We start from the raw sequence: 26,046 nt of genomic DNA on the forward strand, positions 1-26,046 counted from the left end.
TTGCACGAAATATGTTTAATCCCTCCTTGCACTATTACAAGGGAAGAAAATCCTATGCGACCCGGGTCGTACACCCAGGTCGTAAGACCCTCTCAAGAGGAGGACACTTGGCAAAAGCTCTTCAACGCAAGCAATTAATTCTCTAATTAATTCCATCAACAAATCGCTAATCACGTTCCTTCCGTCCCGCTCTGTTCCCCACGCCTCCTAGTCCTTTCAGCTTCTACTCCTATTCATCTTCTCTGTCTCTTCCATCTCGCCGCCGACGAGGCCGCACCATGGCGCAGCCAGACGACGGCGACGAGGCACTAGATCAATCAACATATATGGCAGCACATCCATCGGGACCTCCTCTGCCCACATCTCCACTCATGGTGAGTACAACCTTCTGCACGAGAAATTATATCCTTCTAAACCATGTTCGATTAATTTCAGTACTCTCGCAGCAGTCGCCATGGAACACAGTTCCACCATGGACGAGCAGCGCAACAAGAAACGATCAGGATTTTCAAGATGGAAATATGGCAGCCCATCCATTGGAACCTGCTCTACCCACACCTCCTCCACTGATGGTGAGTACAACTTGTTGCAAACAATATATAGTAATTTAATTCGTTTAACTAGTATTTAAAGGAGCAGATTTAACACAAACATGTCTTTCTTCAGAAGCACGTATCTAAGTTTTGCTAAAGAACAGATTAATAGCATCAATCCTTTGTATAATTATTTATTTCTGAACCATGTTTGAATGATTACATTACCCTCGCAACAATCGCAGAACACAATTCCACCGAGGATGAGCAGCACAGCAAGGAACGATCAGGATTTGCAAGATGAAAATATTGTTCCAAGAGTTGGGAAGACCTTTCAGTGTGAGGAAGAGGCATATCGGTTTTACAATTCTTATGCTCAAACCAAAGGATTCAACATTAGGAAGTGCCACCTTAAGCATAGAGGAGATGGGTCTTTAAGTTCTAGATATTTTGTTTGTAGCAAGGCAAGTGTGAAGGGCACTCATCCAACACATGTAGCCAAGAAAGAACAAGCTAATTCGAGGACTGATTGCATGGCTCGTGTTCAATTCAGCATCACTCGGGAGGATATTTGGAATGTGCAGAAAGTCATGCTCGATCATAATCATCAGCTTGTAAGTCCAGATAAGAGGCACATGCTTAGATCGCAGCGTCAACTCTTAGATGCCGATCGCCATATGATTAAGCAGATGAGGACATCGGGAATTAAACAAGCTGAAATATATGATTTCTGTGAGCTTTGGTATGGTAAAGATGCAGTACCCTCCTTGCAAATGGATTGCAACAATTTTTTACGAAGTGAGCGCTCAAAGTATTTGGAAACCAAAGATGCTCAAACATTAACAGAGTATCTAAAGAACGAGCAAGCTGAGGACCCTTCATTTTTCTACGCCATGCAACTAGATGATGATGATGACACAATAATGAATATCTTCTGGACCGATGGACAAGCTATCATGGGTTACTCTGTCTTTGGAGATGCCATTTCCTTTGACACCACATTTTCAACAAATAAGTTTCAAATGCCATTCGCTCCGTTTATTGGTGTTAATCATCACAAACAGACTATTCTTTTTGGTGCAGCGCTCTTATATAATGAAACTGCAGATACCTTTGAGTGGGTTTTTAGAACCTTCCTACAAGCTATGTCTGGTAAGCAGCCTTAAACAATATTCACCGATCAATGTGCTGCCATTATAAATGCTATTGGAAGGGTTTTTCCGGAAACACGACATTGTCTTTGTTTATGGCATTTGTACCAGAATGCCGCTAAACATCTAAGCCATGTAATTAGCGACCATCCTTTGTTCCTTAAAGAATTCAAAAGATGTGTGTATGAAGATAGATCAGTGGCGCATTTTGAGAATAGATGGCATGAGCTCTTGATTAAGTACCAGATTGGGGGAAATTCTTGGATAAACAATCTGTACAAGTTGCATGAGAAGTGGGCTACTATTTATCGTCGGGAGTCTTTTAGTGCAGACATGACATCAACACAAAGGAGTGAAGGAATGAACAATGTGTTCAAGAAAACTTTCTGCAAAAGACTATGCCTTTCAGAATTGATACAATCATATGAGAAGTGCATTGCTCGTCTTCGCCGGAAAGAAAAATACGTAGACTACAAGTCACGCCATACCAACCCAGTACTCTGCCTACCTAGCCTACCTTTGTTGAAGACTGCAGCGGAATCATATACCAGGACGCTCTATTCCGAGTTCGAAGAAGAATTCAAGAAGCAATTTAGTTTGTCATGTATTTTGCTGAGCACCAATTACACAGTTAGCACTTACAAGTTGACATCTTTTGAATACAAGAATGATGAAGCCATAGTGGCTTTTAATCCAACTACTTTGGAGATATCGTGTTCATGCAAGTTGTATTGCTGTATAGGGATGCAACATGCTTCCTCACTTCCTTAATATGATAGCCTTTGAAATTACTTTCTAAAATAGTTTTGAATGTTGTAGGTATATTATGCAAGCACACTCATAAGGTTTTGACCTGCTGCAATATCATCACCCTGCCAAGTCAGTTCATATTGAACAGATGGACAAAACATGCAAAACAAGAAATTTTTACTTCCAAACCGAATACCGATGATAGCCTAGACTCTATGTTTGCACATACTTCTCGAAAAATGATGTCACTTGCATTGAAGTGTAAAACTTCGAAGGAGGTTCTTACATATCTGAACGTTGGTATTGATAAGTTGGCTTTGGAAGCACATGATTACTTGGCAATCTAAACTTAGATGAGGATGATGATTCTGAAAGTTCCTCCAAAATGAATGAATATGTTGCCAAGACAATGGTGCCATTCAAAGCTCCTGAACGAATAAAAGGTCCAATGAAAAAAAGATCAAAAGATGTTCTAGAGGGAGCAAAGAAAGGGGAAAAGAAAGGTACATTTAATTCTTATGTGTGAATAAGTAGCAAAGTTTCACTTCTATTTCTTATATTCACATAATGTGCAGGAAAAGGTACAAACCATCCAGCAAAGGAGTCGGTGCTTGTTCCACCTACAATTGGCCCTTCAGAATTCGCCGGTGCCAGTACTATATGTCCGCCTGTAGCCATGGCATTTGGAGAGTGCCCATCAGTTTCTGTTCCACCCATTCAAGGAGAATTTACAAGATTATTGCTTCAAGCTCATGGAGATGGCACAACATTGCCGGCTGCTCGTCAATTAGATTTCAGCGAAGGTGCTAGCACATCAAGGTTTCAGCAGTGACGTATGTGTCATACACTGATTCTTGTTGTTTCCTTAAAGCTAGTTAGCTGGGCATGTCAGCTAAATGGTGTTATTAGCTATGTGCTTGTGTTGTTACCTGAATATTGGTGAACAAATATTTTCAAACCTTGTGCATTTGTCTCTTTGGCAAAACTGGAATGTTCTATTCTCTTATTCTGTAGCTATATTCATCAAGATGGTCAATCTTATTTCTCTGAAAGTAATGACTATATGCAATCTAATTTGTTGCAGTGAATAAGTAAAGATTTTTTTCTCAATATAATGGTCAAGTGCACTCCCAGTTCTAGATCCTAAAGTGCAGTCATATTTTGCAAAAAAAGTGATGTACAAGCAACATTACACACAACAGCTTGTATTCTTGCCTTACAAAAAATCTCTTTTGTCAATTACCACGAATTTCTATTCAGAGTGTACATCAAATTATTTTATACAACAGCAGCTCAATCACTAGCAAGATGTGCCAACTACAAAAAGTTGTACATATATCGGTACCTCATCAAATCATTGACAAGATGAGCAAACTATAGAATTTTGTACAAACTACAAAGTTCCTTCCTTTCGCACATTTATCCTTGGTCATCACTGGCAACATGAGCAGCTCAAATCGTTGGCGTCGTCACTGTTGGGGCTGTCTTCTTTGCACACTGTCAGGTCAGTCCAGCCGCGGTGGAGAGCACCGGGGGCGGCGGCCACAGCCACGGCCACGGCGAGCGAGCTCGAGAAGCGCCTCAGCTGCCGCGAGCGAGCTCAAGAAGCGCCTCAAGGGAGAGCAGCCGAGGCAGCAAGGGTGAAGGCGGCGGGGCGGCGCTGGCTGCCGCGGCGAGCGAGCGGAAGAAGATAAGGGGAACTGGGTTTTTTGGGGTGGAGGTTAGGATTTAGGATTTTTTTTTCTGTGAAATGGAGCATAAATATCGTACTACGTGATTTGAGGTTCGCTTTGCCAAGTGTCCTCCTCTCGAGAGGGTTTCACGACCTAAGCGTACGACCCGGGTCGCATAGGATTTTCTTCCTATTACAAGATGAATAAGTGAATCTACACATTAAAACATGTCATAGATATATGATCCTGGGTGTTGAGGCTGCCACTGCCATCCATCCCGGAACAAAGTGTTGGACAATGTGTGTTTGTGTTTTAGTAATATCGACTCTGTGTAACGTGTCTTCGTGTTTTAGTAAATCGACTATGGCTAAATCGACCAGTGTATCAATCATATTTTCAAATTTCTGTACTTTACAATCTAAAAAATTGCATGAAATACGTTTCATCCCTCCTTGCACTATTACAAGATGAATAAGTGAATCTACACACTAAGACTTGTCATAGATATATGATTCTCAAAAAAAGCTAAAACAATTTATAATGGTCAACCGAGGGACTACTTTAGTAATTTGACTCTAGTGATGAATTTGTCAATTGCTGAGGAGGGGAACGCATTCAACGATTTCGTTTGTGTTCATGTTGGCATAGGAGAACTACTAACCGGGAGTCGTCGCCGCCCTATTGGAACCGGCCGTCCCCAAAAGAATTTTGATCAAATTTCGCAAAACAGATGGTCTAATTCAAAGTTTCGATAACAAAGGCGCCGCCACCTCGGGCACCCCCTCCCGACACCCCTTCACCTATATAGGAAAAGGTCAATACAAGAACCGGTCACGTGTGGCAATAGCATGTACCGCATGCAGTATTTCTCGGTGAGCTTGCGCCAGCTTCACGGTGGCGACCGCCCTCATCACGGTCGTGACGTTTGGGAAATAAAAAAATGTTCGTGATTTTTTACAAGTTCTGTCAAGCAGTGATAGCAGTGTTTGGACCATAATACTTGCGAACACCCAATGCAGAAGACACTGCTCGGATCCTAGCACAGAATGCAGCAAGAGAATTTCCTGGGATGCTTGAAAGCATCGACTGCATGCATTGGAAATGAAAGAACTGCCCATTTGCTTGGCAGGGGATGTACAAAGGCGTCACAGGCAGTTGCAGTGTGGTACTTGAGTTGGTGGCCACAGGACCTCTGGATTTGGCACTCCTTCTTTGGTACGTCAGGAAATCATAATGACATCAACGTGCTACAGTGCTCCCCTGTCTTTGCCAAGCTTGTTGAAGGCCATTCTCCTCCGGTGAACTTCAGGGAAATGGATATCGTTTCTATTGTCCGGGTCACACCACCAAGTATGTGGAGACTCGACAAGAAGTATTTTTTGAGGATAACGAAGCCACCGAATAAGGGAGATCAATCTTGAGGAGAAACAGGTGTGTGTTCCATCCCCAACTATCCAGGAGATTGTTTTGCCACTACAAAGTATAGTGACATCTCATGCTAATCCTCAATCTAGTACTTCAGGTGCTGAGGCTGATGGTGATCCTGAAAATAATGTCAATCCAGAAGGTGAAGAGGATCACCAGTCGAGCAATGAAGATGACCCTCAGAACAATGATGCTCCTCCACCACCTCCTCCTGTGGGCAGGCCACGGCGTGAGAGAAAGAAAGCCATATCATATGATTATATCACATAGATGATTGAGGATATGAGTGATTTGGGAAAGGTGGAGGATCCAACCTCTTATAAGGAAGCCATTAAAAGTGAAAATTCGTTCAAGTGGTTATTTGCCATGAAAGGCGAGTTGAAGTCTATGGGCTCAAACGACGTTTGGGACTTAGTAGAAGTTCCCAATGGAGCTAAGAAAGTAGGCTGCAAGTGGGTCTACCAAACCAAGTATGATTTCAAAGGGAATGTCGAACGGTTTAAGCACTATAAGAAATATGTCAACTAGTGACTTTCTGTCAGTGACCCTGGAAGAATTGGTCATAGATCTACGACCATTTGAGACCAATTGGTCAAAAGCTGTTCGGGGGGCTCCGAACCCTCAACTATATCGACCATTTTGGCCATAAAGGTCGTAATTTCCTTACACGAAATGGTCATAAAGAAGACAACACTGATCCGCTGCCTTATTTCTAACTGATCACGACCAATATAGATGGTCATAATCTTGTAAATTATGGTGGATTGCTATGACTAGGTGCCACCTCATCAGTTTTGCTTATGTGTCATGTCCATGTGTCAATTTTTGCCTTAGGTTGTGAAGCAACCTATATTTCTGTCATTCCCAAACTTCCTGAAAAAATCTCATAAAGTCTTTGGATCATATCTTCGTCAAATATGTAAAAATACTTCCTTTCCTAGTTCAAAAATAATTCAACAATATTCATTTTCCTATTCTGTTCAGAACATCACTTTGTGAAGGAAGTACTATTTATATATTCTTGATTGCCCTCAAAATTTTTGGGCACTCTTTCCTATCCAAATCATTGCCTCATGAGAAAATTCCGCTCCATTTGCTCAGTAAATCTTCCTCGGCAAATTTCCAAAGTTTTTGTCCACCTAGAAGCATTGTGAAGGAAGTACAAGATAGAAATATCGTAAAGAGTTGAATTTTTGCCACCTATTCTGTATGCCAAAGTCACAACTCTACACAAAAGTTTAGCTCTATATAACAATACATATGAGCTCACCATCGAATCTTTGTTTCTGGTAATATTTTTAGTTTGTGAGGCAACTACATTTTATATTGATTTATAATTGCTGAAAATTTACCAGGACATTACCCTAACAATAGAAACCCCCTACACCAAATTTCAGCATAATGCAATCATCTATGTAAGCCCAGCTTCAATTTCTATTTTCTGTCCAAATTGGCACATTACAAAGCAAGTGCTATCTAGCCACCTCCTATTGTCCTCAAACTTTTTTTGACATCTTAAATTTACAAACCATTGCCACATTCCAATATTCAGATCCATTTTCCTATTGAATCTTCCTCGGCAAATTTCTAAAGTTTCTATCTAGAGAGAAACTTTGTGAAGGAAGTACAAGCTAGGATTATCCAAATGGTATAAAATTTTTACAGTGCTTTACTATACCAAAATTACCATACTCCAAAAAATTTCAGCTCAATTCAATTATCCATTTGAGCCCAGCTTCACCATCCATATTTCTGCCCGATGTGATACTTTTCAAAGCAAGTGCCATCCAAATTCCTCCATTTGAGCTGAAAATTTTCTAAGACAGTCTCCCTAGTATATGATCATCCTCAGCCAAAACTCAGGCACATTAGCTTTGTGAATTTTCCGTACTGCTAATCAAACACTTGGCTGCTAATTCCTGTTTGAGCATAGTTCGGTCTCCTCATGAGATTCTTCTGTTGTTATTTTATTCCTAGCATCTACCTGGGGAATTCCCAGCCTACTAGACATGCCTAGGCTGCCCAAAACGCATGGCAACGCCATGGTCACACGGTGACCACGCGGCGGGCATGCGAGTCTACACGCTTTGGAGTTGGGGCCCTGGGCCACCGTCCAAACCTCGACGTATCACCACCGAACCATGTATTTATGCTTAAATAGATACTTATGTACCTAGAAATGATTTTTGGAAAAAATAAATAGCAAACTATGAGGAAGCTGCAGTTCAAATTTTACCCGCTTCCTACTGAATCGGCGGAAATTTGTCTTTTTCACGAGAGGTGGATCGAAACTTTTGACACCCAACCATTTTTTCAATTGTGAATTATATATGGCCTAATATTTTATAAAAATGATTTGGTCCAATATTGCAACAAATATATGGTAGGTACTTCACCAAAAAAACTCATTTCGAGCACTCGAAAAATGAAAAATGAATTTTCCATGCAATGAAAATGAAAACTCCCTTAGGCAACATTGTTTGTAATTCCAAGATGCACCCTTGTGCACAATATGAGATCATTTGAACAAACTATGCCATGAATATGGCCATAAGATTGATCATTTGACTTGAAAGCCATGAATCTTCACGCATGCTACCTCATTTATGAGAACACTTTTTAAAAATAATTACCGTATTACAAGTTTATTATTTTTACTAGAAACTTGGTCACATATGATGACACAATGCAAAGGTTTTCCAATTTTTATTTTTTTTAATTTTTTATGCCTGTTTCAAAATGCGGTCAAAACGACGGGCTTCACCGTTCCTAGCCAGTGGTTGAATCTTGGAAATTTTTTATGTTTCTCTGATTAAATAGATACTTATGTACCTAGAAATGATTTCTGGAAAAAAATAAATAGCAAACAGGCAGCTACAATTCAAATTTGACCCGCTTCCTGCTGAATCAGCGGAAATTTGTCTTTTTCATCAGAGATGGATCAAAGCTTCTGACTTCCACCAATTTCGTCAATTGTGCATTTAATATGGCCTAGTATTTTAGAAAATTGATTTGGTCCAATTTTGCAACAAATATATGATAGGTCCTTCACAAAAAAAACTCATTTTGGACACTCGGAAAATAGAAAATGAATTTTCTGTGCAAAGAAAATGAAAACTCACTTAGGCAACATTGTTTGGAATTCCAAGCTGCCCCCTTGTGCATAATACGAGATCATTTGAACAAACTATGCCATGAATGTGGCCATAAGATTGATCATTTGGCTTGAAAGTCATGAATCTTCACGCGTGATAGCTCATTTCTGAGAACACTTTTTTAAAATAATTGTTGTATTACAATTTTATTATTTTTCCAGAAAACTTGGTCACATATAATGACACAATGCGAAGGGTTTCTAGTTTTTTGATTTTTTTTGAAATTTTTATGCCCGTTTCAAAATGCGGTCAAAACGGCGGGTTTGACCGTTCCTAGCTAGTGGTTGAATCTTGGAAATTTTTTTATGTTTCTCTAATTAAATAGATACTTATGTACCTAGAAATGATTTTTGGAAAAAATAAATAGCAAACTATGAGGCAGCTGCAGTTCAAATTTTACCCGCTTTCTACTGAATCGGCGAAAATTTGTCTTTTTCACGAGAGCTGGATCGAAACTTTTGACACCCAACCATTTGATCAATTGTGCATTATATATGGCCTAGTATTTTATAAAAATGATTAGGTCCAATATTGCAACAAATATATGGTAGGTCCTTCACAAAAAAAACTCATTTTGGGCACTCGAAAAATAGTAAATGAATTTTTCGTCCAAAGAAAATCAAAACTTCCTTAGGCAACATTGTTTGCCATCCCAAGATGCAGATCATTTGAACAAACTATGCCATGAATGTGGCCATAAGATTGATCATTTGGCTTGAAAGCCATGAATCTTCACGCATGATAACTCGTTTCTGAGAACACTTTTTAAAAATAATTATCCTATTACAAGTTTATTATTTTTCCTGGTAACTTGGTCACATATAATGACACAATGCGAAGGTTTCCAATTTTTTATTTTTATTTTTATGCCTATTTCAAAATGCGGTCAAAATGACGGGCATGACCGTTCGTAGCTAGTGGTTGAATCTTGGAAAATCTTTTGTGTTTCTCTAATTAAATAGATACTTATGTACGTAGAAATGATTTTTGGAAAAAATAAAGAGCAAACTATGAGGCAGCTGTAGTTCAAATTTACCCGCTTCCTACCGAATCAGTGGGAATTTGTCTTTTTCATGAGAGATGGATCGAAACTTTTGATATCCAACTGTTTGGTCAATTATGCATTATATATGACCTGGTATTTTATAAAAATGATTTGGTCCAATATTGCAACAAATATATGGTAGGTCCTTCACAAAAAAAACTCATTTTTGGCACTCGAAAAATAGAAAATGAATTTTTTGTCTAAAGAAAATGAAAACTTTTTTAGACAACATTGTTTGCCATCCCAAGATGCACCCTTATGCACAATATGAGATTATTTAAACAAACAATGCCATGAATGTGGCCATAAGATTGATCATTTGGCTTGAAAGCCATTGACCTTCACACATGATAGCTCATTTCTGAGAACATTTTTTAAAAATAATTATCGTATTACAAGTTTATTATTTTTTCCCGGAAACTTAATCACATATAATGAGACAATGCGAAGGTTTTCCAATTTTTTGATTTGTTTTTGAATTTTTTATGCCCGTTTCAAAATGTGGTCAAAACTGCCGCTGTGTTGCATCATCGCAACACCCGTCGCCCTCATGTTGCGCTATAGTGAAATTTCACCAGCAACCATTGGATGTTGCAGTGGAGGTTCGACGGGGCAGCCGATGCTGCTATGGAGCACCGCCGTGCAGCGGTGGCGCTGCAGTGAAGCTTCACCGGCGGCCGGCGGGAGTGCTACCGAAGTTTCAATGAAGCGCCCGTGGAGCTGCAGTGAAGCACCGCCGCAGTTGCAGTGAAGCATCGCGGGAGCCGCAGTGAAGCGCCGCCGGGTTCGTTGAAGCTCCGACGAGGGCGGAGCTGTAGCGAAGCACCGCCGGGGTCGTTGAAGTTCCGTTGCGTGGTGCTGCCATGGAGCTGCTGCGTGCTGCTGCCATGGGAGTTTCCCGATTCAGTGGGTATGGTGCGTCTGATCGAACGGCTCTCCAGGCAGCTTATTTTTGGCTAAAATCATTCGGATGATTTATGGTAACTGTCTATTTTTAGTCAATTGCGACCAATTTAAATGATCAAAACAACATACTGCATTCTAATTGGTTCGCGGATGTCTCACGCGGATCATGCATCAAACATCATCGGATGCTGGTGGATCCAACGGCAGTCATCAACCCTTCCACACCAACCCGGAAACTCTAGCTATGTCCTCGTGGTCATTTTCCATCCACCCCCGCCTCCTTTCTTTCCCTCTCCTCCTCTCCACTTCCAGATCCGGCGGAGCTCCTGTCCATCGCGCCCTTCCTCACCGCATCGCCACCCCGACCCCTCCCCTTCCTCCCCGCCATCTTCTCTCTCGCGACGCCGCACCCTCCCCGCCAGCCCCTCGCTTCCTTCTCCACCTTCTCACGCTCCCTCCCCAACCGATCCAAGATACGGAAACAATCCTCACCCCACCCTCACCGGAACTCTCCCTCTCCCTCCGACGGACCGCCGCCGCCCCAAACCCTCAACGGCGACGACCCCAACCTTCTCTCCTCTCCTCGAGGCCCCGGATCAAGCTAGCGATGCGGCGGCCGAAGCGGATTGGCAGCCATGCCCACGCCGATCTGGAAGGCACGGCGTCAATCCGGAGTGAGGGATTTGGCGGCCCTCCTCTCTCCCCTCGACGGACCGGACCTCACCGGCGGGGTCCTGGCCAGCAGCCGGTCGGTGCTGTGCACAACCTCTTCTCTTGTCTTGTCTTCTCCGGCGTGGGCGTGGTCACCTCACTGCCTGCTCGACATGAGGAGAGAGGCCCGGCTGCTCCTTGCTCCTCCGACGCCCGCCATGTACAGAGCTGGCTCGCCGCCGTTCGTTTGGTCACGACCTTTCAATCCCGAGGGATTTGGCAGCCATGGTGATGGTGGGTCGCCTCGCCGGACCGGACCTGACCTGACCTCACCGGCGGGGCGACCGTCTGTGGTGCTCCTCGCCGTCGACCTCAAGGTTTGCTCTCTCCCCTGACGCCGTCGGCGCCTCAGTCCCGATTCGATTTGGTTGGTTTTCTCTCTCTCTCTCTCCCTCTCCCCTGGTGCGTCCGGTTTCCATTCACAGGCAGGTGCTGCTCGTCTCCAAGCAGGCCACTCGGCGTCTCCAAGGAGGAGCTCGCGCAGGTCGCCATGGCCGACAGCAGGGAGGCCGAGCGCCGTGCCACGGTCCTCGCGCAGCAGTGGTTCCGTCCCAAGGTCGTCAGCTATCTGCCCTTAGGTACTACTAATTTCAGTTACCAACACAGACGCAAGACACAGTAAATTCAGACATGCCGATCCTTAAACAAATGCTGGTGCAGCTCCACCGTATGTTTGGATGAACTCTCTCCTGTCATATAGCACATATGTGGATTGAAGGATTTGGTACACCTGCACGTGTAGTAGAACTGGTTCAGATATGAGAGCAGAGAGCAGGTCCTTTTTTAGTTGGACGTTGAACTGAATTCTCTGTCTTTGGTGCATGATTTCAGTTATCTTCAGACATGGTTTGTGTACCTGGCTGACATAGTTTTTTTCGTTCAGAATGGTATAGCAATGTTCCTCATACAAAGCTGGCGGAGTACAAGGGGCACCAGAACTGGGTTAATGTCTCCAGGTGAATCGGATGTTCCTCATACAAAGCTGGTGGAGTACAAGGGGCACCAGATATGGTATAGCAATGTTCCTCATACAAAGTTTTTTTGGTTAAGATATGGTATAGCAATGTTCGTCCATCTGTAGTGAATTGGATGTGTCCACGACTGATTGTTTTCTTGATTCACTGCAAGTTGGATGGAGGATGTTGTTGTGACACTTGTATATTAATGTTGCTACAGAGTTAACAGAAACAAGTTAGATGATTGTTGATTCTTGATTCTGTGAACATTATAACACTCGTATATAAATGTTGTTGTGACACTCGTATATTATTGTTTTCTTGATTCTTGATTCACTGATTCTCTGCAGTTACCTAAATGATTGTTGTGTTTCACAATTAAGTGACAAAATCAATGGACATTGAAGTTATATTTCATATTTGAATTCTTGTTAACAGAAACAAGTTACATCAAATGGCATTGTGAAGCTCTCGGTAAAACTGTCAAGCAACTTATTGTTCTAATAGTAATTCAGGAATAACAAGTGACTGATGTAAACAATTTCGTAACCTCATTAGTAGTATAATAAATAGAAAGTGCCAAGTATAGTAGCATACCCAGATTGTGTGAACTCCTGCATAGCATGAGCAGTCTCTCGGACAAGCTGGGTCACCGGGATGGTTTCCTGCACTTGGAAATGAATAATAATCAGGAAACATATATTTGCTAGGGATAAAATTCTAGTCCCAATATCTGATTCACTGCGACCTTCAGGATGCATTTACTTATTGCAAGCGAAGCATCCTATATTATTCTCATTGCACTGTACACAGTCTGCTCGCACGAAATGTGTTTTGTTTCATGCAAGAAGTCAAGAACTATCATCCAGCTTGAACTTTTGGGGATCACTATTCACACCTTACAATTGCTTTGCAGGATAACATTCACCCCGACTGTGCAGCATTGCAGTATGGCTACGGTGACTGGCCTGTGCCTCAGGCTTAAGTTGATGCAAAACCCGCGCGACTACACCACTGGTCGTTGACCTGCCCCGCAGCAGGCAGACCCTCGACATCATTGTCGTCACGCCAGGTGAGACGCGCCATTGCCAGCTTCCTAGCTAGTTCCTACTGGTCGATACTCTTTGCTGCATTGACATGACCAGCTTGTGCTGGAAGACAGTGTAATGAAACTGTCTGAAGAACAGTTTACTGAAACTGAACTGTTGCTAATCTTCAGTTAGAAATTGGGAGTTGTCTGGACTCTTGTAGTATTAGACATAAGTAGAAGGAGTTGAATGGAAATAGTTGGTATTTGCATTATGCCTGCTGTAAAGATGCTAGACGGCAATCTGAATCCAGTTTGCTTGGGGATAAAATCATAACATATTCACACTAACCCCTTGCAGAGAAATTAGTTCATAGTACTGTCCTTGTTACAAATAATTCAATTTTCCCATTTGGCACTATTTGTCACTTGTAAAAACTTTGGAATATACTGTAAATTCATGATAAGACTTGGTTAGGCTGAGGCCATCACTGAGGTATATATATGGCAATGCCCTCGCTTTGTTATTCAGATACATATTTACACTAACTGGCTAGTTTGCTCGGAAATGACAGTAGGATTATGCTGAATAAAATGAATGTACGCATGATGGCTGCAGGCTGGATACATGCATGTGGACACAGCCACGGCCACAGCTCCCCGGCAACCAAGACGGTGACAGCATCGACGGGATCCTCGGACGACCTGCGTCCTTCTGCCTGTGTCCTTCCCCAACCATGCCCATGACCTGCATCCAGCTGCTCCTGCCCCGGCCCTCCTCAACTTCGCTCCTGGTGAGCTGCTGTAGGTGAGACAATTGACTCGATCTGTTGCTACTGGTAGAACTGCTGCTGTAGTTTGGGTGTAGCCACAACTGCTGTAGGTTGGGTGTATAGGAGGCTGACTGTATAGTTTGGGTCAAGCTGCTGTTTTGCTGTGCTCGATGATACTATTGCTGCCTGTATACTGATACATGTGGTGATATTTACCTGAACTGAAGTTGTGAATGTACCATTATTTTCCTGCTACTACTTATCCCTGGCTCACCTGCTCTAGTTGGTTTCAATTGATATTTTTCTCATCCAGCACTCTGACTATAAATGTGTTGTTTTAATCTTGATGATGATGTTGTAGTATAAGGTGGACACCATATTCCTCTTTTAATCCAAAATGAATAATTTTGTTTCATCATGTACTGGTTTACCCAAGTCAGATTGTTTTTGGTTTGTACTTTGGACCCTATGTGTTTCTCACATGAACTAGTGTTGTTATAACATGAACTGTAGTAGGTCGATGCTATCTAACTGTGATCATTGCATGGAGGAACCACTATTTGGCTTCAGCCCTTCCTCATTTAATCATTTTTATGGCACATATGCATGCTACGTGTTGGCTGACTTGGCATGACGTGCACGAAAACTTGAGGGCATCCATACTAAATAACACTTCTTAATTTTCATGTAGACTTGCTCTAGCTCTTCTTAACTTTCATGCATGTTTCTTTCCAGACATGATCTTACTACTAAATAGCACCCCATCACCTGTTATTGTTGTTGTTGTTGTTGTTGTTGTTGTATATTCACTCTATCCTTGTTGTTCTGTTTTCTTATTGGCTGATATTTTGTGTAAATTCAAGACGAAAGATGTTCAAGGAAGCTCCAAGACATTCTTATATAGCAAGTTATGTAATAATAGCTGGGTTATCTTGGCATTGAGAACTCTAGAATTTCATGTATCTTCTCTTTGTTTCCGGATGAAATGTCGTATGTTTCAGAATTACAATTTCTATTTCATATGAAATGGTAATTATGTACGTGATTTGAAAATGTGTGCGATGGAAACATGACTCATGCGACCCACTTATCAAAATAATTTGAGCACATTTGAAATTTCTGACGTGTGGGACCAGTGTATGATATTATGATATTTGGGACCAATATAAAATGGTGGAAAATAAAATGGCGAAAAATAAAAGATCATATGTTGTAAAAGGCCGCACACAGAAATAAAAAGGCTGAATTGACGGGCTAGGCCCATGTAGCTAGCGTAAATTGACAGGAAAATAAATATATAAATGGGCTGAATTGTTGGGCTACGTCCATATAGACACCTAATCGGACCGGGCTGAATCTTATCAACGACCTTTTCAATTGGTCGCAATTTTGCCATGTCAGATTGCCACGTCGGATCCGACGTGGCCTGGGCAAAGAGCTAGCGACCAAAACAGAAGGTCATAAAATCAATGACTTTTTGTTTTGGTCGTGGAATTTCACGACCTTCTTACAGAGAAGGTCGTTAATTTTAGTTTACGACCGTCAGCTTTTAACCATCTATTTTTGGTCACAAAAAGGTCACAAATGGAAAACAATGACCTTTCAGTGACCAATAGAGATGGTCGCAAGTTGACATATTTCTTGTAGTGAAGGCAAGGCTAGTGGCAAAAGGGTATTGTGACGCCCCGATTCAATCGTACACTAATCATACACGCAAACGTGTACGATCAAGATCAGGGACTCACGGGGAGATATCACAACACAACTCTACAAATAAAATAAGTCATACAAGCATCATATTACAAGCCAGGGGCCTCGAGGGTTCGAATACAAGAGCTCGATCATAGACGAGTCAGCGGAAGTAACAATATCTGAGTACAGACATAAGTTAAACAAGTTGCCTTAAGAAGGCTAGCACAAACTGGGATACATATTGAAAGAGGCACAGGCCTCCTGCCTGGGATCCTCCTAAACCACTCCTAGTCGTCGTCAGCGGCCTGCACGTAGTAGTAGGCACCTCCCGAGTAGTAGCACTCGTCATCGACAGTGGCGTATGGCTCCTGGTCTCCAACGTCTGGTCGCAGCAATCGGATATAGAAAGGGGGAAAAGGGGGGAGCAAAGCAACCGTGAGTACTCATGCAAAGTACTCGCAAGCAAGGAGCTACACTACATATGTATGCATTGGTACCAAATGGAAAAGGGGTAACATATGTAGACCGAACTGCAGAATGCCAGAATAAGAGGGGGATAGCTACTCCTATCGAAGACTACGGTTCTGGTAACCTCCATCTTGCAGCAGAAGAAGAGAGTAGATGGTAAGTTCACCAAGTAACATCGCATAGCATAATCCTAACCGATGATCCTCCCCTCGTCGCCCTGTGAGAGAGCGATCACCGGTTGTATCTGGCACTTGGAAGGGTGTATTTTATTAAGTATCCGGTTCTAGTTGTCATAAGGTCAAGGTACAACTCCGGGTCGTCCTTTTACCGAGGGACACGACTATTCAAATAGATAAACTTCCCTGCAGGGGTGCACCACATTTCCCAACACGCTTGATCCCCTTTGTCCGGACACACTTTTCTGGGTCATGCCCGGCCTCGGAAGATCAACATGTCGCAGCCCTACCTAGGCACAACAGAGAGGTCAGCACGCCGGTCTAAATCCTATGGCGCAGGGGTCTGGGTCCATCGCCCATTGCACACCTTCACGTTGTGTACGCGGCCGGAAGCAGAACTAGCCCCCTTAATACAAGAGCAGGCTCACGGTCCAATCCGGCGCGCGCCGCTCAGTCGCTAACGTCACAAAGGCTTCGACTGATACCACGACGTCGAGTGCCCATAACTGTCCCCGCGTAGATGGTTAGTGCGAATAGGCCAGTGACCAGACTCAGATCAAATACCAAGATCTCGTTAAACGTGTTATCTTAAAATAACCGCAAACGTCGACCAGGGCCAGGCCCACCTCTCTCCTAGGTGGTCTCAACCTGCCCTGTCCCTTCGCCACAAAGATCCACACAGAGGGCCGTCGGGAAAGTATGTCCTTCCAGCCCCCAATTCGTGAATCAACCGCGGGTACTCCTCGAGCCAACCCGACTTTAGTCATCACATGTATCGTGTATAAAGTATATAGTATATATCCGTGATCACCTCCCGAGTGATCACGGCCCGATAGTATAGCATGGCAGACGGACAAGAATGTAGGGCCACTGATGATAAACTAGCATCCTATACTAAACATTAGCATTGCAGGTAAAGGTAACAACAGTAGTAGCAAGGATAGACTATGCATCAGGATAGGATTAACGGAAGGCAGTAACATGCTACACTACTTTAATGCAAGAAGTAGAGAGAAGAGTAGGCGATATCTGGTGATCAAAGGGAGGCTTGCCTGGTTGCTCTGGCAAGAAGGGTCGTCAGCACTGTAGTCGACAACAGGGGTACCGGCAGCGGTCTCGGGGTCTATCGGAAAGAAGTAACAAAGGGGAACACAATAAATAACAATGCAATCAAAGCATCACAAGGCATAACATGACAATACGCGATGCTAGGGGTGCCCTAACGCAGTAGGAGGAGATACCGGCGAAGGGGGGAAACATCCGAGAAAATATCCCTGGTGTTTTGCGTTTTCGGACAGATGAACCGGAGGGAAAAAGTTGCGTGTTCACTATGCTAGGGACGCGTGGCGGACGAACGGGCTGCGTAACCGGGTTCGTCTCAAAATTCTGAGCAACTTTTATGTACAAAGTATTTTTCATCCGATGTACGATTTATTTTATATTATTTTTCAAAGTTTTCATCAATACTAGTAAGCATGCACGTGCAACGCACGTCTCAAACGTAAAACAGATGAATTCACATAATAAAAAATAAACGTTGTTAAAAATATAAATCAAATGGACACACAATGTTTAATGTCGCTCAAATTGTATTTTCAAAAGCGAGACACAATAGTGGTTATGTTGCTGCATAGAGTAATAGCATGAAAATATTCTCATTTAAATAAAATCAGCAATTATTTATTAATGCAGTAATATAGGCATGTAGTATAGTCTTCTCTTCGAGTGTAGCCAGGAAAAAAAGTATAAACTGCCTTACGGTGCAATTATATTGTTCAAGATGCTTAATTCTCGAATATTATTTTATTCTACTAATCTGCATAGCAAAATATATATTTGTACTAATTTGGATCAAATTATATATTATTTTTGGTTGTGTGGACTGCCAAAATTATATAGCTACCTACTATGGATGATAGGAAATAGAAGATGATATGTGACTACAACGACTTCTATATGAAATAAAGATGATTTACAAGAACTAATTGAAATGTAAAAGGGCTAAAAGAAATCCAATAATTATCATGATAGAAAATATTTATCCGCTTTTGTATGTGTTTATGCATTGGCAACCATACTAACTTACAATGATGTAAGACGCTTTGTACGTATAGAAACTGAAATGAGTTATGAATAAAAATAAAGATGGAAGGAAAAGTATTCTAGAGTATTTGTCAAGCTTAACCTTATCAAGCTTTCAGGTCAGCTTCTAAATTACAAAAAAAATGATGAATCCTCAAATAAGAAAGAACCAACAATTCGGAACATGCTACAAAACTGGTGAAGATAGAAAGCATTCATCATCTTTTTCCTTGTCGTAAGGAGTAGCTTCAACATACATTTGTAACAGTGTAATACCTGATCCGAAAAAAGTTGTTCATTATTATTATTGGAGGAAAGAGGCGCTCAGACAAAAAAAGAGAGGCGGTGCAAATAAGGCCTTAAACAGCATGTCTTCAAGTTTAATGACTACAGATATGTTGGATCATTCGAAACTGCACAAGTATATAAGAATAAATATATGTGCCAAAATAGCGAAAGGTATTTGGTTTCTCTGTCGTGAAACAAAATAAATCCGACTGAGTACAGTTTATATGATTTCTCTGTACCAATATACGGCAGCTGTATTAGGACAGATCCTTTGAAGGATCTATTTATTGGAACTCAGCCGGATTAGTTTCTTCATTGGATCCTTCCGTATGGTAAAATTCTCTTTATTGGAACGCAGTAGAGATTGCATACCTTTACAGAACAGCGACAGATATTATCTAACAACAGTTACAGAGTCATGTGACCCGTTTTAGATGTATAGAATCATGTAACTGAAATAGTAGTACATCTTCAATATCTTGCCTCCTACTGAATCTTATATAATTTACTGGATTGCTATGCAATTATGTTAAAGTGACGCATGTAAAGTTTTCTCTAAGAATGAATCATATATTCTGATTTCCAACCTATCCCTGAAGATAGTGCCTAGGCAGGTGCAACCCACCTTAATTCCAGGTAAAGCAACATCATACGTAAAACACACACTGATCAAATAGCACAAATAAGGCAATTCTAATCAAGGGGATGGCGTTACCTCTTGATACGGTCCAGTTTAATGCATATGGTGGTACGAAGTAAAGCCCAAGAAAGCCGACATGAACATGAGAAGTAATCATGGGAAATAGACTCTGCATCTTGACTTCTTCAGTATCCTTCTTGATCCTACTTTGTAAGACAAGATTGCTGCATTCTTATGTACGTGCCATATATAATTACACATTTTCAGTACAGCAATCGGCAACCTAAGATAATCCCAAATCTATAATTTTAGATTACTTGAAGCCCCATGATTCTTATTTAACATGTAATGCACGTGCACCCACTGAACAGACACTTTGTCGGCGTGGGTGCTGCGAACGAAGCTGGAGTCAACGCGGATGCCGATGGTTACCGGAGAGCATGCCCTGAACGTGGATGGAGTCATCGCAGTAGCGGCAGAAGAGTGCCTGGCCTCCAGGCAGAAGACGATGGCGGCGATAGCACGTGTGTTCCCGGAGGAAGACGAAGCTCCTCGCGCTTCTCCTATTGTGGCTAGCGTGCATGATGGCGGCAGGCGGCTCGCGGTTAGCTTCCTAATACTCCCTCCGTCCCAAAATTCTTGTCTTAGATTTGTTTAGATACAGATGTATCAAGTCACGTTTTAATATTAGATACATCTGTATCTAGACAAATCTAAGACAAGAATTTTGGGACGGAGGGAGTAGAATGGATGCGTCCGAGATAAGTTTTTAATAGGATGGATTTGTCTGAGATTAGTTTCCTAATAGGATGGATGCACTCTGATTTAGTTTCCTAAAATAGGATGCACCCGTGATTATTAGTTTCCTAATTGCTCAGGCGTGGAGTTTCATATTTTCCTACACGGTGGAATACGGTCAGTCAATGTAAATTGCTAAGTGCACATAGAAAATGGTTTAGGTTAAGGCTAACCGTTAGATTGATTTTAATGGGCCTAATCGTGCGGTGGTATTGGATCTGTGTACGCTTTGTGGGATGTGCAGATTAGTTTCCTAATAGGATGGATGCACTCTGATTTAGTTTCCTAGAATAGGATGCACCCGTGATTATTAGTTTCCTAATTGCTCAGTCGTGGAGTTTCATATTTTCCTCCACGGTGGAGTACAGCCAGTCAATGTAAATTGCTAAGTGCACATAGAAAATGGTTTAGATTAAGGCTAACCGTTAAATTGATTTTAGTGAGCCTAATCGTGTGATGGTATTGGATCTGTGTACGCTTTGTGGGGTGTGTTTAAAGAAGTTCTTGTTTGATTGTTTAATAATAGTATAGATTTTGGATTTACTCTAATTATTTTAGTTGAATATTAAAATAGGGGCAGATCTGTTGCACCCACTAGGAGCTAGCTTATGTGTATGACAGTGGGACCCCGGGGGCTGGTCAACCCAGTCAATTGACTGGTCAAAAGTGAAGGTGGTGGCCCACCTGTCATTAATTTAGATAAATTAATTTGATTTACTTCTTTTGTTTAATCCTAACAAGTGGTACCACCAGTTGCACCCACTATACTGGACTAATTAACTATGTATATGTACTAATTTAATCCCAGCCGGCCACACGCACGGCGCATACACACACACACCACGCTGAACACACACAACTACACACATAGCACGCACATACACTGGCGCACACGGCCATGGCCGTGGCCAGCAGCAACCGCAGGCAGCGGCGGGTAGCAGTACTCGAGCAGCGGCGACACCTAGCGGCAGCAGCAGTACGAGAGCAGCAACAAGAGTAGCGGCAAGAACAGCAGCAAGCATCGGCAGTACGCAGTAGCAAGCAGCCATGCGACGATGGATGGGCGAGGGCGCTGCTAGGGCGCGTATGGGGCTTGGGCAGTGCGCGGCGGACGGGCGCGGGCGCGCAGCTAGGGGGTGACGTGGGCGCGCGCATGAGCAGAGCTCCGGGTGCAGTCTCGGGAGGACGCGAGCGATGGCTATGGCGACGGATCGAAGGGGGAAATGAGGGGAATCGACGGAGAAGCTCACCGCGGAGCCTGTGGACGTGGTCACGGAGCACGGGGATGGCCGGAGGCGAAGAACTCGACAACAAGTGTCTGCAGATGTGGTGAGGAAGATGACCCGATGGCGAGGCTATGCGGCGTCCCGACTTGATTCACTGGAGTGGACGAAGGAGTCAACGGCGAGGGAGCTCCTGGACATGTTGCAGCGACGAGGGGAGTCCGGTGGCTGCGTGATCGATGAGGTGGCGGCGACCACGCGCTCGGACGACGAAGAAAAAGAAAGGGGCGAGCGAGGGGAAGAATGGGTGGCCTAGGGTTTGTCTCACGCGTCGGGAAGGCTTTATACGCCTCGAGGACTCGCTAGATGGTCGACACGGCGGCCACAGTGGCCATGGCGGCGCAGATGGCCACCACGCACTCGCTGCCTCCTGTAGCAAGAGGGAGATGCCCCGGTTGGGCTGGGCTACATACTGTTCCAATAGGCCTAAGTACACAGTGGCTTTTTTGTTTCTTTTATCTTTCCTGTTTTCTATTTTATATACTGTTTGGCCTTTTCTTTTAGTATCAAATGATTTTATTTGTGGATGAAACTTGGCACATAAATACTAGGCAGTGTGTTGAGTTAGAGCACCAAGTTACATATTATTTGGAATAGTTTGAATATAATTTTTCAAAATTAAATTGGTTCAAATAAATGTTGCTTGATCAGTTTTAAATAGCTTAGGGGCATTTTAACAACTCAAATAATGTTGGTTTCTACATGAAATTATTTAGTGATTATTTACAACCCAACAAACATTTTTTACCTTTTAAAGAAGTATTATTTTCACTTGAAATTTAAATTTGACTTTGATTTTTGTTAAGTGGCAATTTGCATAGTAATCATGATGACATGGCCACCATTAGGGGGAGATTACTGTAGCATGATTATCGCGCTGTTACAAGGAGGCAATATGATCGTACTTGAGTATTGGATGTAGCTAATATGCGAGTGTGTTTCATGAATGGATCAATGGTTGAGCATGATAGGCTAGAGATAGCTTATTTTAGCGTTGATATTTTGAAAGACATGGTTGCTTGTTGATATGCTTGAGTATTAAAATTATCATGTCAAAACTAGACTATTGCTTTGAACAATATAAAAGTCCAAATGTCCATGCTATAAAGAAAGAAATATGATATGACATGGTAGGCAGCATTCCACATAAAAAATTCTATTTTTATTACTTCCCTACTCGAGGACGAGTAGGAGTTAAGCTTGGGGATGCTGATTTTTGATTGTTCCATGCTGTTATATTATCAATCTTGGATGTTTTATAATCATTTCATAGTCATTTTAAATCATTTTTTGCTACTAACCTATTGACATAGTGCCAAGTGTCAGTTGCTGTTTTTTTTCATATTTTTTACATAGCAGAAAATCAATATCAAACGGAGTCCAAATGCCATGAAACTTTACGGAGAATTTTTATGGGACAGAAGGAGCACAACGGGCCCTGGCTGCGCCTGAGGGTGCCCCGAGGGGAGCACAACCCACCAGGGCGCGCCAGGAGGCCCATGCGTGACCTGGTGGGTTGTAACCACCTCAGGTGCCTCCGGACCGCCTCTTTGCTCTATAAATACCCTAATATTCCCAAAACCCTAGGGGAGTCGACGAAATATTGATCCAGCCGCCGCAGAGTCCAGAACCACCATATCCAATCTAGACACCATCTCGGATGGGGTTCACCACCTCCATTGGTGCCTCATCGATGATGCGTGGGTAGTTCTTTGTAGACCTTCGGGTCCGTAGTTAGTAGCTAGATGGCTTCCTCTCTCTCCTCTCTCTCTCTCTCTCTCTTCATTCTCAATAAAATGGTCTCTTGGAGATCCATATGATGTAACTCTTTTGCAGTGTGTTTGTTGGGATCGATAAACTTTGAGTTTATGATCAACTCTATCTCTTTTTATATCCATGAAAGTATTTGAGTTTCTTTGATCTCTTCTATGCATGATTGCTTATAGCCTCGTATTTCTTCTCTGATATTTGGGTTTTGTTTGGCCAACTTGATATATTTATCTTACAATGGGAAGACGTGCTTTGTAGTGGGTTTGATCTTACGGTGCTTGATTCCAGTGACAGAAGGGGAACCGACACGTATGTATTGTTGCTACTAAGGATAAAACGATGGGGTCTATCTCTCCATAGATAGATCTTGTCTACATCACGTCATCGTTCTTATTGCATTACTCCGTTTCTCCATGAACTTAATACACTAGATGCATGCTGGATAGCGGCCGATGTGTGGAGTAATAGTAGTAGATGCAGGCAGGAGTCGTTCTACTAATCTTGGACGTGATGCCTATGTAATGATCATTGCCTGGATATCGTCATGAGTATTTGAAGTTCTATCAATTTCCCAACAGTAATTTGTTCTCCCACCATTTGCTATTTTTCATGAGAGAAGCCACTAGTGAAACCTACGACCCCGGGTCTCTTTCTCATATTATTTGCCTTTGCGATCTAGTTTTCTTTGCATTTATTTTCAGATCTTTTAATCCAAAAACCTAAAAATACTTTGCTGCAATTTATTCTCATTTATTTATTTGGCATTCGATCTATCAATCTACTACAAATTTACCTCACGTCTGTTTTCCTATCTTGAGGAGCCGTACCCCGGAAGGGATTGACAACCCCTTTAACACGTCGGGTTGCGAGAAGTTGTTATTTGTGTGCAGGTGTTGTTTACGTTGTGTTGCTTGGTTCTCCTACTGGTTCGATAACCTTGGTTTCACATCTGAGGGAAATACCTACCGCCGATGTGCTGCATCATCCCTTCCTCTTTGGGGAAATACCGACATAGCTTCAAGCAACATCAATACGACCGTCTATAACTTCGCTAGTAATAGAAATTGAATGAGAGAAATCATTGTGTGCGATGTGTGAGTCTCCTAGGCGGTTGGGCCTTGTGTTGTGTGCCTAGGACACTGAGTGTTTGGCTGGTCTTTTATACCGAGCCTAACGACTTACACGAGTACTCGTGAGATCGGCTTGGTTAAGTTGGTCTATAAATGATATTAAACTAGAGCTTGGCTCGACTCGTTATTCTCCGAGTTCGAGTCGATTCAAGCCGAATCACGAGTTACTCGTTTAGCTCACGAGCTTTGAGCTTTCTTTCCGGCCCTACTATCATCAGATTTCTCAACAGAGTATAACCTTGGCTTTAAATTTATGAAATCAAAATAGTTAGAACATGCATGTCTCAACTGAGACCAAGTGTAAGACAAGTAAGAAATAAGCAAAGCTACCCAATTAGATATGAACTTCAGATAAAGCAATGGGGAAAGCCTTGACTACAACAATAAGTCACTATCGATCTTTATAAGTGGCGCAATGGCTTGACCGATATGCTCTATAACAATTTTATTGCTAACAATTAAATTACCCTTGTTCATTGATCTTTCAAAATTAATTATGAGATTTTTTTAATAGATACATCAACAATAGAGTTGTGACCAAATATGAAACCAGGTAAATTACTTTCTAGACATACCTCTTCAAATATGTTGCGAGAGCATGATGATGGTGTGACTTGAACAATATCTTACTCCGTGTTTGGATGGCTGTTCAACGCATTTTCATCACCTTTTGTAATTCCATGTATCGTTACTTTGAAGATCCTTGTCAACCAAACTTTGTTCAGCTACTTGTTCTTGTCGTCGAGGCTTGTCAATTTCTATGGCACATAACTCATAGGGTAGGAAGTATGTTCCATTAATTTTAGAAAATCAAGCATGGTCATTTTGCTATGCTTGTCATGCCTTTTCTCAATAATGCATGCCTCTTTGGATTTGACGGACTCAGAATATATACTACTTGATTCGGCTCTTTCAACCGAAGCATTTTCATGTTTCGAGTCATCCTTCTTTTCATCGATTCTACCAATTGGCAATGTTCTTTTATTTGAGCAAATTATCTTTCTGTTTGTTTCTGGCGGCGAGCAGCAAAATTGGCTTTTAGTTTTTTTCTCACTTTCATCCCATTTTCGATATGATTGCCCCCAATGCTTTTGGATTCTTTCGGCAGTGACACACATGTGTTGCCGAAACTTTGCATTTGTGTAGGGGATGCATAATATGATTTAGTACTAGGTGAAGGCATATGCATTGTTGTGATACCATATTTTTGCTCGCCAATTTTATCAATTGGCAAAGATTCATCTTCTTGTAAAACCATAGCTTTGATTGCATTATAATTAGGAACGAACCCCTTATCATGCTCTTCAAGGCAAAGATCACTAATCTTGTTATTTCGGGCTATATCCCATTTTCATGTAGCCACTTTCCATTCTGTAAGGGATTGCTCCACAATACTTTTAGACTCTTTCCGCAATGAGGTGTTGCCAAAATTATGCAATTGTGTAGAGGATGCATTATATGCTACAGTATTAGATGACGGCATGTGCACTCATGAATTTTTTTCACTTGTTTGGCTATGGCCATGAAGGTGCAGAGCCGAATTATGAGCATCTACAGTTGTATACAATGCTGAAAAATTACCAGCATGAGGTGTACCATATGACGGTTGAGCGT

At 42.2% G+C, this 26,046-nt stretch overlaps 2 protein-coding genes across 6 annotated transcripts; both read left to right on the forward strand.

Moving 5' to 3' along the window:
- The first annotated feature begins 278 nt into the window (after positions 1 to 278).
- Positions 279 to 3,266, forward strand: LOC147967331 (uncharacterized). Its single transcript, XM_087523099.1, has 4 exons — positions 279 to 374; positions 779 to 1,163; positions 2,833 to 2,937; positions 3,010 to 3,266. Exons 1-4 carry the CDS (start codon positions 279 to 281, stop codon positions 3,264 to 3,266), a joined length of 843 nt encoding a protein of 280 aa, XP_087379225.1.
- Positions 3,267 to 10,899: 7,633 nt separating this feature from the next.
- On the forward strand, positions 10,900 to 15,225 carry LOC147967332 (uncharacterized). Of its 5 annotated transcripts, none has more exons than XR_015603740.1 (5): positions 10,900 to 11,666; positions 11,800 to 11,927; positions 12,233 to 12,360; positions 13,222 to 13,377; positions 13,952 to 14,360. XR_015603740.1 is itself a non-coding variant. In XM_087525221.1 (5 exons), the coding sequence occupies exons 2-4, from the start codon at positions 11,840 to 11,842 to the stop codon at positions 13,328 to 13,330; spliced, it is 303 nt and encodes a 100-aa protein (XP_087381347.1). In that variant the 5' UTR covers positions 10,900 to 11,666; positions 11,800 to 11,839; the 3' UTR covers positions 13,331 to 13,377; positions 13,952 to 14,360. The 5 variants fall into 5 exon arrangements, 2 of the variants coding, with proteins under 2 accessions (XP_087381347.1, XP_087381346.1); XM_087525221.1 differs by having other exon boundaries at positions 11,800 to 11,905; XR_015603739.1 differs by adding an exon at positions 14,969 to 15,225 and having other exon boundaries at positions 10,902 to 11,927; positions 13,952 to 14,140.
- The last annotated feature ends 10,821 nt before the right edge of the window (positions 15,226 to 26,046 follow it).

Source organism: Triticum urartu, chromosome 5A (genome assembly GCF_056163025.1).
Source record: "Triticum urartu cultivar PI428250 chromosome 5A, HENAU_Tu73, whole genome shotgun sequence".
Lineage (NCBI taxonomy): Eukaryota > Viridiplantae > Streptophyta > Magnoliopsida > Poales > Poaceae > Triticum > Triticum urartu.

Coding starts and splice junctions, on each gene's coding strand:
- LOC147967331 (XM_087523099.1), top strand. CDS start 279: ATGGCGCAGCCAGACGACGGCGACGAGGCACTAGATCAATCAACATAT. Junction 1,164..2,832: donor GCTTGTAAGTCCAGATAAGA/GGCACATGCTTA, acceptor TGAATGAATATG/TTGCCAAGACAATGGTGCCA. Junction 2,938..3,009: donor AAAGAAAGGGGAAAAGAAAG/GTACATTTAATT, acceptor CATAATGTGCAG/GAAAAGGTACAAACCATCCA.
- LOC147967332 (XM_087525220.1), top strand. CDS start 11,840: ATGGCCGACAGCAGGGAGGCCGAGCGCCGTGCCACGGTCCTCGCGCAG. Junction 11,906..12,232: donor AGCAGTGGTTCCGTCCCAAG/GTCGTCAGCTAT, acceptor TTTTTCGTTCAG/AATGGTATAGCAATGTTCCT. Junction 12,361..13,221: donor TACAAGGGGCACCAGATATG/GTATAGCAATGT, acceptor ATTGCTTTGCAG/GATAACATTCACCCCGACTG.